The 13007-nt window shown below is 34.8% G+C and overlaps 1 protein-coding gene across 18 annotated transcripts in view; it reads left to right on the top strand.

Annotated features, from left to right (window-relative positions):
* The window catches only part of LOC126883476 (phosphatidylinositol 4-phosphate 5-kinase type-1 alpha), a 240122-nt gene that overhangs the window by 175988 nt on the left and 51127 nt on the right, over positions 1-13007 (top strand). For 14 of the 18 annotated variants that reach the window (XM_050649046.1, XM_050649048.1, XM_050649056.1 and 11 more), the window contains exon 11: positions 7065-7127. The exons of the other annotated variants lie outside the window; for them this stretch is intronic. In XM_050649046.1, the coding sequence (XP_050505003.1) occupies positions 7065-7127 (63 nt within the window). The remainder of the gene's footprint in view (positions 1-7064; positions 7128-13007) is intronic. 18 annotated transcript variants of the gene reach the window in all.

Genomic DNA, 13007 nt, shown 5'->3' with positions numbered 1-13007 from the left:
TTAATCTCTGGAATATAAATAAATGTACCAGTTTTCATCTTTCCAAATAGTTTTTTTTAATCTTTTTTTTTTTTAATTAAAGGAACGAAAAATTTTCAAATCGATTTTTCTAGAAAACGGTGTATCCTATCGACTTAAACTAAGAGTACCTTTTAGTACTAGAATAAGTCACAATTAAATAATTCAGAGTCAAAAATGCTTAAAAATTAAAGACAAAAAAGTTAGGCGATAAAATAACCGTTGCCCTACCCAAAACGGACGCCTATGACCTGTACTAGAAAATAGCAATAGATGGAATCGATTCATTTCTGGAAAGTAAATGTGTATACCAATTTTCGTTTTTCTAAATAGAAGCCTTCTAGAGGTATTTAAGAAAAACTAATTACATGATGCCATCTTCAAAGAGCTCTAGCTCCCTTAGGAAGCATTTTCGTACTAGGTGAATTGGGTTAAATTATCTTAAAATTATCTGAGGAATCTCCTGTCTTCGTTTGTCGGTAGAGTTTCTGGACACCCTGTATATCGTACTAGTGACGTCATCCGTTTGGGCGTGATGACGTAATCGACTATTATTTTAAATGGGAATAGGGGTCGAGTGCTAGCTCATTTGAAAGGTTATTCAATTCCCTATTCTGTGTAATAAACATTAACATGATTAATTATACAGGGTGTCCAATAAAAAAATTTTTAATTAAATTAACTGTTTAATTAATAATTGAAAAATTTTTTTTGGACACCCTGTATAAATAATGATCTTAATGTTTATAGTACTGCATAGAGAGTTGAATAACCTTTCAGATGAGCTAGCACACGACCCCTATTCTCATTTAAAAAAATAGTCGCTTACGTCATCACGCCCAGATGGATGACGTCACTAGTACGATATATATGTCAAAAAATCATAATTAAAAAATCGAATAACTTTTGTATTTTACATTTTTTTCTAATTCTGTAAATAAAGCAGTTTACAAGGGGCTCAAAATATAGTGACTAACCCTGTACATTCACTGGGGCCGACGGACCGGCTCTGTCCCGTCATACAGCTGACCCACTATAATAACTTTTATTTATATTTAATTTAGAATGTGTGTACTGATTTTCAGCCTCAGTAAATGGATTTAATTACCTTCGAGGAAAGCAACTTTGATACCCTCTCAGTAACCCCTGTTCTACGTTTCGCTTGACCGACCGCAGTATGTTTCTATACACAATCACAGTAATCAACTGTGAAAAATTTAGCTTTAGTAAATTCAAAGAGATTTTTTAGCGCTGCCTCTCCGTCTATTGGAGGATATACAAGAACTTCATATAACAATATGGGAACTATACGGCGTTTCACGTTAAGAACGGAACTTTGCTTAGATAGGCCAATGTATTTCTTATGGACGATAGAAGCGCGCTGATGCCACGCCGTACTGATTAGAATGAATCGTATATCGGTAGTCGAGTAGCCACCAATGCCCGAGAGGTTTGGCAACACTGATCTCCATAAGCGCAATGTTCCGTTCTTAACGTGAAACAAAGTATAGCTACAGAGATAAAATAAGATAAAGAAAGCTCTTAAATGCGCAGTAGAAACTATCAGGTTGTATATAAACTAAATATTAAACAGTACTACATAATTCTAGAAGATAGTGGTGAATATTTTGATTCTAAAGGTTGTTATTTCTAGATGTCTATCTGTTTGGGTGGTAAGTTGTAACAAACATTATTTAGGCTTATATTACAACATCGTATAGGAGGTATAATTGTAACCATGCAAAATAGTACAAGTTAACAGTTTGTGTTTGTAATCATTTAGCAATCATATTGACAAGTAGAGATATTTTTAATCCACGTTGTATGCAGATATAAACTGTTTCTTTTATTATTTTGTATTTTGGTGTGGTCTTGTTTTGCCTGGAGATTGTTTATATGTTCACTCCTTTTGTGAAAAATACGACTATTATTAAAAATTCTTGTTTTGAATGTCACTGTCGATATTAATTATTAATACCGTGAATGCCACCCTTACGCTTAAATTGTAACATTTAAATTCGGGCATATGAATTCATTCGCTCTACAATGCACATTTTGGGAATTCCTTAAGCGTTTCTTCGAGAAAACAAATTATAGTACGTTCTTCAGCGGTAAAATATTGCAAAACCTCTAAATTTTAAAGCACCGCTAGATTGACATAAAATTTGGCACACACATAGCCAACAAGTCAAAGAAAAAAAGTGATAGTGTGCCGATGTGTGCTTTTGCCCTGGGGGTGGTTGTCACCCCCTCTTGGAGTTGAAAAATTATACGTCCAAAGTAAGTCCGGAAATGTATAAACTGACTAATTTAAGTAACTTTTGTTCCATAGAGTTTTTTCATTAAGTCAATACTTTTCGAGTTATTTGTCAGTGAATATGTTCATTTTTTCAATAAAATAACCACGCTTTTAGACGGTTTTTTGCAAATAACTCAAAAAGTAAGTATTTTGTCGAAAAAAACATTCTTAGCAAAAATATAGCCTGTAAAAAATATTAAAAAATGGTGTATATACCACGTCTCTACACCTAGTAAAAGCAGAGTTATATCTAATGAAAAATAAGTTCATATTCGTCAAATTCCAAATGGAATACTTTTAACGTGAAATAACCGAAACTGAAGCACATTTCGGGGAAAACTCATTTCAACTTATTTAACGTGTTTAAAAAAAGGTTCATTTTTGTTTTATAAAAAACATTTCTAGCGTCAAAAGTAAACAAGTTACGCTCAAGATAAAGCTAGTCCTTTTTTTTGGTAAAAAAATCTGGAAAATCACCTCCTAATTAGTATCTCAAAGGAACTTAATCGTTACGACTTCACAAGTTTTTTGACTCGTGTATGTATTTTTTATATGATCTGTAGGCTTCATCGGTTCAAAGTTCTTATTTTTGAAAGGGCTGTAGTTAAAAGGGGTTGAACGAGTCACTGATCACGAATGTATGCAAATTTAGAAACACCAAATCTTAATCAATTTTTGTCTTACAGATAAACAAAAGATACAGGATATTCAGAAAAGCAATGCTGACTTTTTTTTTTGTTTTTAGAGATTTTTGGTATCTCTAACAATTTTTAAGTTTGAAAAAAAGCATATTTTTCAAAATTAAAATTTTTTAAAATTTTACTTTAAAACCAAATTTTTTCAAAAATAAGCACTTTGAATCGATGAAACTTACAGATCATATAATCACAACATAAGTAAAATAATTTGTGGAGCGGTCACGATTAATTTCATTTAAGTTGCTAATAAGGGGGTGGTTTTCCCGATTTTTTTTGCAAAAACAAAAAGGGACCAACTTTATTTTGAGCGTAACTTGCTTAAATTTAATACTAGAACTTTTTGTAAAAACAGAAATAAAGCTTTTTTTAAACACTTTAAAAAAGTTATAATGGGTTTTCCCCAAAAAGTGCTTAATTTTTGGGATATTTCACGTCGAAATATTCTATTTGAAATTTGGTGAATATGAATCTACTTTTCATTGGCTATAACTCTGGTTCTACGAGATCCAGAGACCTAACGCGTACACCATTTTTTTTTTTTACTTTTTTATAGGCTATATTTTTACTAAGAACGTTTTTTTCGACAACATACTTACTTTTTGAGTTATTTGCGAAAAACCGTCTAAAAATGTAGTTATTTTGTTGAAAAATGAACATATTTACTCGGAAATAACTCGAAAAGTGTTGACTTGGCGAAAAAGCTCTATAGGACAAAAGTTACTTAAAATTAGTTAATTTATCCATTTCCGGACTTATTTTGGACGTATATTTTTCACCCCCAAAAGGGGGTGAAAGTCACCCCCAGGGCAAAAGCACACATTGGCACAATATCACTTCTTTCTTTGACATGTAAGCTATGCGTATGCCAAATTTCATGTCAATCCAAGGGGTTCTTTTAAATTTAGAGCAAAAACCGTGAAAGAATGTACATTTAACGAAGAGTTGCCGACATGTTTATATAAACCTGTTGATCCAATAGCTATTCTATATGATGGATACCCGTTTGCTTACTTCTAATCTACAAATGCCAACCTGATGATACTTCATTGGACATTATTATTAGTGCTGTATATTATATAGAGGAATTTGGTATCAAAAGAAAAATATATCATCTTTAAAATCGTTACAATACATCAAGAATTGCTGTGAAGAAAGGAAAATAACGATTGTAACTTACATTGACTTAACTACCTAGTATGACACCATTAACCATCAAAAATTGCTAGTCAAAATGTATGAAATGACCAATACCTTAAGACCGATGTGCCTTCTGAAATGTATCCTTCAGAATCGTCGGTTCTTTGTTACATAACAATCGTGGAAGAGCCAATACAGAAATCAGAGAAATGAACTACCTCAAGTAAGCGTTCTTGCACCTCTTCTCTAAAATATTTACACTAACTAATGCTAATGATAAGACGATGGCTCTAAAATGCAGAGGTTTTAAAAAATTGTCGTTTCCAGCCGGCTAAACTGGAAGAACTAGCAGAATCCCTCAGTAACATTTCAACCCTAGCATACTCACATATATACAATACCAAAGAAAACTCAAGTCTGCGGTTATTATTATCTAAACAACCATCGAGCGAGAAAAAACTTAACATACTGTGGCCAGGACTATTAGAGGAACTGTGTAGAACAATGGTTCCCAACCTTTTATGTCTGGCGACCCACCTTCTGATGTTTTTTCATATTCTCAATCCATCCCTCATCCATGATGATATATATGTAAGTTATTCAGCTGCTGTAAGAGCCACGCCTCGACCCACCGCTTGGGAAACGCTGGTGTAGAACCAAAATACTTGGGGGTTACATTGGATCACACTCTCACATTTAAATATCACTGCGCAGAGACAAAGACAAAGATTTCTTGAAGAAATAACGTAATGCGTACACTCTCTGGGATGAGTTGGATACTTAGCAGTTGTGGAGTTAAGAACATCGGATATAGCGTTGTATTTCTCTGCAGCACATCGTTTATAGCGTTGTATTTCTCTGCAGCAGAATATTTGGTTCTAGTTTGGAATCGAAAATTAATAACTGGGTAAAAAACAGAAGAGTAGAATGGAACGACACCATAAGTCGAATGACAACAAATAGAGTAGTAAGGACGGCGAGAGATGGTTCCCCAATAGGAAGACGATCAGTGGGAAGACCACGAAAACGATGGAATGATAACTTACAGGAGGCTCATTGAGGTAAACAGACAGAGTTATGTGTACACAAAAAGAAAAAAAGAAGTCTGAAATAGTTCCGTTCATACTCTTTATATTCAGTTGGAACTGTTGGTTCGGTTCAGAACTAATCAGAAGGAAACTAATTTCTGAGGTCGAAAACAAGAAGCAAGAGTGACCCATCCCATCTCACGCTTGGCCAGCGAAGGCGCACATCAAAATTGAAATTTCGTAGAAGTGTTGTGAGTACCACATCTCAGATTGAAACCACCGTTGAACGAAATGTCCTACAGCTTTGAAGAGAAGAGTCAGTTGATGGTGCTTTAACCCTTTCATTGCTGACGACACTTATGATGAAATATGCCTAACGCGACCTGGTTCCTAACTCGATTTTTCGCTGCATTTACATTGTAGTGTTTTGGTCGAGATGGGCCTGAAATTGCTTCATACAAGATACCATGGACCTATAAATAAAGATTTCTTTATTTATAGGTCCATGCAAGATATGAATCTAAACTGACACGACGTTATGGAAACACTTTTATCTACGTACTGAATAGAAACACACAACTCTTCCAGTGAAAGGCAAACAAATACTAATTCTAAACGAATGTTGTGCATATCTGCATATGATGCCTGAAACTATCATGCGCACCTGACAATAGTAACGGTATGACATCTTTAGGCCTCATTAGAATTCAAGGGGTTAACCAAAAGAAAAGAACGCTACATGCCATTAATTACCCTGCACCACATAGAAGTCTCTAGTTAACATACAATATAGTTAACGTTAATATCGTTATATTTTTCATAAAATGGAGTATGTACATGATTTACTTTATAGGTTAAATAATATTTTTGTATAAATGCCACACAGTGTGACATTTATTAATTAAAAACTAAACTGCAATCTTTTTGTGGCAAACACGTTGTATTAAAATTACTTGATTCGATATTTTATAGTATAAAATACTTCTACCCGTCTATAACTTCAAGGTGATTTAGTGAAACGGTACGATTTGGCAACGCTGCTGACGATAAAATAGAGGAGCCGCGGGCTTGCTACGTAAACGTTGTGAATCTAGAGAGTGGGAAGTTTAGTTATCATGGAGACGTGGTCGGGTGAACAACGCGCATTTGCTGTGAAAGTTTATTACAAAAATGGCGAAAGTTTTGTGCGTGTACAACGAGCATTTCGTTTACACTACCATTTGCCGCCCCGCGCTGCAGTTCCGTCTAACATGGCTATTAAGACTTGGGTTAGGAACTGAAGGTTATTAAGTAGTGGTTCAGCATCACAAAAAAGAGGTGGCAGTGTCAGAACTAAATAACACCACAGAATATTAAAGCGGTGCGATGTTCATTACACGCGAGCCGTCGCAGGGACTCGCGTGTAATGCATTATGCATTTCGATTCGCACCGCTTCAATATATTGTGGTGTGCGAGCAGTTGATACTGCCACCTCATTTTTGTGATGTTGAACCACTACTTTCAAAGTTCCTAACCCAAGTCTTAATCACGATGTTAGACGGAAATGCAGCGCGGAGCGGCAAATGGTAGTGTAAACCAAACGCTCGTTGTACACACACAAAACTTTCACTATTTTTGTAATAAGCTTTCACAGCAAATGCGCGCTGTTCACAAGACCACGCCTCTATGATAACTAAACTGCCTACTCTCTAGATTCACAACGCTTACGTCACAAGCCCGCGGCTCCTCTACTTTATCGTCAGGAGCATTGTCAAATCGTACCGTTTCACTGAATAACCTGTTATAAAATTTAAGCCTATCATACAAATGGGTTAAAGAACATCTAAATTATCATTTTATGTCGATAATACATGTACCTACGTATGTTTCATCGCTTCATATAGTGGACTTACCTGAAATTAAAGGCAATCACCGCAAGTTTCGTAACCTGGTAACCAGCTATATAGGTAAATTTTAACCATTCCTACTTTAGTGCCAGTTTCATTGCTAGCTGATTTTTTATTTTGCTATTTTATTGTTTCGGCCTAGAGTTTTAGCTGCTATTTATTAATGAGATATACTCAGCATGTTTTGAAGACAGATTCCTTTAATTAAACTAGTGACGAAGAGTAAGTACTTCATGAAACAGTAGGTCTCATGCGATTCTATTTCAAATTTGTTATTGCATGTGTAAATTTTTACTGAAGCCCTCACGAACATACGAGATGGGAATCCGAATTAATGGAAAATACACCAAAAATCTCCGCTACGCCGACAACACTGTGGTACTAGCAACCAACCTAAATAATCTTCAGACAATACTGAACCGTGTGAGAACTGCGAGCATAAAGTACGGCCTAGTCTCAACATTAGGAAAACCAAATTCATGATTAATAGCCATGCAAATGTAGATCTAGGGGCACTAATAGTAGTGAATGAAGAGATCGAGAGATTGAACAGATTCAGCTAACCCGGAACTATCTGAAGGACACTGAAGAAATTAGGTCCAGAATCTAAATTGCACGGTCAACATTTAAAAAGATGAGAGTCTTACTGTGCTGCAGTGACCTCAGCTTAGCGACCACCAAGATGCGGATAGTGAGGTCCCAAGATCTTCTGATGTTACTGTACAGAGTCGATTACTGGACATTTACTGTCCAACATGCAAGTTACTGAAAAGAAGATCGAAGCCTTCGAGATGTGGATTTACAAGAGGATATTGACGATATCTTGTACGGACCATGTCACCAACGTTAAAGTCATAGAGCGAGTGAGAAAACAAAAGAAGTGCTTAACTTTATGATACAACGTAAGCTTGAGTAACTTCAATATGTTCTCCAGGTCAAAATATTTGGCAAAATGGGACCGGGACGCCGTCGTATCTCGTGACTGGAAAATCTCCGACATAGTTTTTTTTTGGAAGAAGGATTAAAGATTAGAGTAGCTATAGAGAGGACCACAATAAAATTAGAATTCGTCAGATTATAGACAGACTATCAGTATCAGTAATAAATAGAAAAAACAAACATGTATTTAGGAATTAAAAATATAGGTCCACTTTAGTCATTAAAAAAATAATGCACGTGTTATTTTACCATCTTTATATTATTTATACATATTTCCTTGAAATAAGTTCCTATAACACAATGTTTTCTTTTCTTCAGAAGCCTATAAGAAATATAGTAAATACGCAATTATCTCAGTTTATATGTCATTTATTTTCCACATTTATGAATATATAAACTAGAGGCAGATTTGAATTTTTGTAACCGTGTTTATTCATGTTATAATTTATTTTTAACGGGTTGAAGCAGCATTAAAACAATTTTACCGTTCGAAAACAGTAACCCAAAGTACACAAACCAAGATACAATACCTTTGAGGTTGTATATACTAGGCTGTTCAATAAGTTTTGTGGTTCGATAAGAAAAATACAATTTTATTCTATAAAAAAAACCCCTTTTTCTCTCCAAAATTCTCTGTCCTGGCCTATACTTATCCATTTGGAACCAACGTGTTTTTGATGTCGTCCATTTATCTCATTTGAGATCTTCCTCTTGCTCTTCGGTATTCCCAGGGTCTCCAGTATAATATTTGGTTATTTCAACTGCCGTCCTTTTGTCTTGCATTGTGCCCAGCGAATTTCCATTTCAGTTCTGCTATTTTTTCATTTACGTCTTTGACCTTAGTAGTTTTTCTTATCCATTCGTTTCTTTTCTTATTCCTCAGAGTACTTGTAGCATTTTTCTTTCCATGGCCCTTTGTGTTCTTAATCTCTTCATCATCATCATCTTGGTGTTACAGCCCTTAGAGTGCCTCGACCTTCTCAAGCTTTCTACGCCATTCTGTTCTGTCAGTCGCCGACTCCGATCTTCTCGGCATCTTGTTACCCCGTCCATCCACCTCAGCTTTGGTCTACCCCGTCTTCTCATTTCCACGGGTTGCGCTGTTAAAATCTTTTTTATCATGTTCGATTCAGGGGCCCGGGCTACATATCCTGCCCACTGCAGGCGGTTTCGCTTAAATATAGTGATAATATCTTTGCCACCAAACGTATGCTTGTAGATATTCTGCAGTTCAAAGTTATATCTACGCCTCCATATTCCGTTCTCACAGACCGCTCCGAATATCTTGCGTAGCACCTTTCTTTCAAAAATCGATAGAGCGGATTCATCTGTTTTAGTTAGCGTCCATGCCTCTGATCCATATGTGAGTGGGTTAAGGCAGGGAGATGCGCTGGTCAACTTTTTAATGTAGCATTAGAAAAAGTCGTACTAGACGCTAATATAGACAGCAGGGGAACAATATTTAATAGATCTGTCCAAATTCTAGCATATGCAGACGACGTGGACATTATAACAAGAACCAGAGTGAGAACTGCGGAAATCCTAACCGAGCTAGCAGCAGCAGCAGAACGAATGGGGTTACATATTATGTATTTCATATGGGGTTGACTAGTCGTTTTGAATTTTTACTGCTGATATCATCCACCATTGTGACTTTTATCATACATATGAGTTTTTTTGGAATTCCTAACTCATTCATAGCGTTGTAGAGACTTGGTCTTAAGACACTGTCATATGCAGCTTTAAAATCGACAAAAATATGGTACATATCTATGTTAAACTCTTGCGCTTTTTCCAGGATCTGTCGTAGTGTAAAGATCTGGTTAATGGTTGAACGTCCACGCCTGAATCCTGCCTGATATTCTCCTAGAAACGTTTCGGTATAAGGCTTCAATCTCTCGTGCAAAATGTTTGACAATATCTTGTATGCTGTATTTAGGAGAGTTATTCCGCGGTAATTATTACATTCCAGTTGGTTTCCCTTGTTGTGCAACGAGCATAAAAAGCCTAAGCTCCATTCTTCAGGCATTTGCTCCTCAGACCAAATTTTACAAACAATTTCTCGCATCACCGTGGCGAGCTGCTCTCCACCGTGCTTAAATAACTCTGCTGGGATGCCATCGCTGCCTGGGATTTGTGGTTTCCTAGTTTTTCTATAGATATTTTCACTTCTTCTACCAATGTTCTCTTTTTAATCTCTTATCCATGTTTTTTCTTGTCAGTGTTCATGTTTGCGCTCCATATGTTAATAGAGGCAGTACACATTGGTTGTAGATTTTTGTTTTTAGGTATTGCGGGTATCTCTTATTTTTGGGAATGTAGCTGAGCTTTCCAAACACTATAATTGCCAATCTGATCTTACCGACCACCTCCGGTTTTTGGTTCCCCTAACAAAGAAATGTTTTCTCTCCTTATATTTAGGAGAGAGAACTCCTAAACATTGTAAAAAACAGAAAAACAAGTTATCTAGGACATGCATTTTTTTTACATTTCTGTTAAATCCAATATGTAAAAGTAAGTCTATTTTGAGACAACCTCTATATCTCAAAAATTTCTTTAATAATAGCAAAATAAAATAAAAAAATACATATAGGTATATTGGGAGGCCTGGGGAGACATTTCAAGAAGTTTTATTTTTTAGTGAGTGGACTATGGTTAGTCCACATTTTGTTGTAATATATTTCTTGCACTCTTTTAATTTTTTTCTGTGCATATTTTGAGTGCATGTTTGATTATTCGTTATGCATGTAATGTTTTTACAGCATTCCTCTGACAAGAATTAAAATATTTTTTTTTTCAAAAAATTTAAATGCATGCATGTTTGTTTAATACTAAAATTAAATAAAAATATTTAAAAAGGCTAACGGAGACAAGTTCTTACGGTCTTCTCATTAGAGTGTCCATCATCTATACACTCTGATATGCTATTATGTCCAAAAAAATAGAGCTAAAAGGAACTGCAACGTTAAAGGGGTTTTATTGTTTCTTATCTTCAATGGACCCCCAAATATAAAAAAAACGCGGAGTGCTACCATTTAAAGGGGTCCGTTTTTGAGAAAGAGATAAATTAGTCCCTGTGCACTTGTGCTTAGGGTGCATTAGAGCATTATTTGAGAAAAATATAGTCAAAAAACCAAACAAAAAAACAAGAAAAAAAAAAACAAGAAAACCGCGTTATTTTTGCCGATAACTTTTTTCTAATCGAGTATAGGTATAGACATTGATTCAGATAAAAACATCTATCCTTACTCTCAACGACTTTTAGTCTTTAGGATTCATATTATCCGAGATATGATTTTTCAAATTTAACCACTCATACCATTTTGGGCCATTTTTCCTGTTGTTTTTCTCATAAGTACTTATTTTAAATAAATCACGAAACTTATGGTCAATGTTACAGAGGAATGACTTAAATGTTTGTATTTGTTGTTGTAAGTCCAATAATACGTTTTTCTAAGTAACAGAGCTAATTTTCACATTTACAAAGTGAAAGAAACTATTGCAAAATTAAAATTTTTTCCATATTTGATACATAAGATATCAAAATATGTACACAAAACTAAGCGTCTTCATTTTAGTGTTACTGGAGACTGTTATATCTAACAGTATTTAAATAACGTGTGTTTAATAAATTCTATATGTGTGATCCCTACTTAGGATGTGGACCAATCAACAAATTCTTTTGTAATAATTGCTGTAAATATGCTGTATTGTCAACATTCTATTCTTCTTCTTCAAGTGCCGTCTCCTAATCGGAGGTTGGATATCATCATCACTATCTTTACTCTATCCACCGCTGCTCTAAAGAGTTCTATAGAACTGCATCTAAACCAGTCCCTTAAATTCTTTAACCATGACACTCTCCTTCTTCCTATACTCCTTCCGCCTCTTATCTTTCCCTGTATTATCAGTCTTAGCATTTCATATCGCGGTCCCCTCATTACGTGTCCCAGATATTGTAACTTTCTTATTTTTATTGTGTTTATTATTTCGCATTCTTTACCCATTTCTTGCAGTGCTTCCGTGTTCGTTTTCCTCCGTGTCCATGCTATTCTAAGCATTCTTCTGTAACACCACATTTCAAATGACTGTAGCTTATTTATGTGTTCTTGCTTTAATGTCCAGCTTTCAAGTCCATATTGTAGTATCGAGAACACGTAGCATCTCAAAGCTCTTGCTCTCAGTTCTAAGCTAAGGTCTTTGTTGCAGAGAACTGTTTTCATTTTTACAAACGCATTTCTTGCTATTTCTATCCTGGTCCTTATTTCTGTTGTTTGATCATTTTTCTCTGAAATCCAGGTTCCTAGGTATTTGTATTTATCAACCCTTTCTATCGGTACATTTCCCAAATGTATGCTTGTTTGTATGTTTGTTTTCTTAGTTAGCAACATTCTATATTTTGAGCTAATTAATAAACTTTTATTCTTATTATTGTTCTTAAGCTATTTTATTGAAGCCTTTTAATATTATTTACTATTTTGTTTGCGAATTAACTACAATTTCAGTTTCACACATTGAACGCCACGTGAGTTGTATTTAACTCACATCCTCTTTGGTCCAGGAGTTATGTGAGTTAAATTATAATTTACAATAACATTGAGATTCTAAACATGAAGCTTGAAGGCCAAAACAAAAATTTTCAATTGGCTGGTTAATGTGTTAAATCACGTTTATTTTGACGTTTGAATCTCCATTTCGGAAATCGTTCTTGATTGGTCTAATTCGGAAAGTAAAAATAAACGTATTTTAAACGAAATTTTGGTTAATTCCCAATTAAAATAATAAATTGTGTTCTTGAATTATTTAAGCTATAATAGAAAATAGAAATATACTTTTGTTTTGTGATTGATATATTTCCATGTTATTATGAATAGACAATATCTACACTGAATACTATAAGTAACAAAATATATTTTTTATTGAATTGTCTATTCCTTTAGACTCCTTTAAGTTTGATCATTCGTTGGTTCTTTTTTTGTTCGAAAAAACTACAATGAATTA

The sequence above is a fragment of the Diabrotica virgifera genome, chromosome 4 (genome assembly GCF_917563875.1).
Source record: "Diabrotica virgifera virgifera chromosome 4, PGI_DIABVI_V3a".
NCBI lineage: Eukaryota > Metazoa > Arthropoda > Insecta > Coleoptera > Chrysomelidae > Diabrotica > Diabrotica virgifera.
This window is presented reverse-complemented; position numbering and strand designations above follow the sequence as displayed.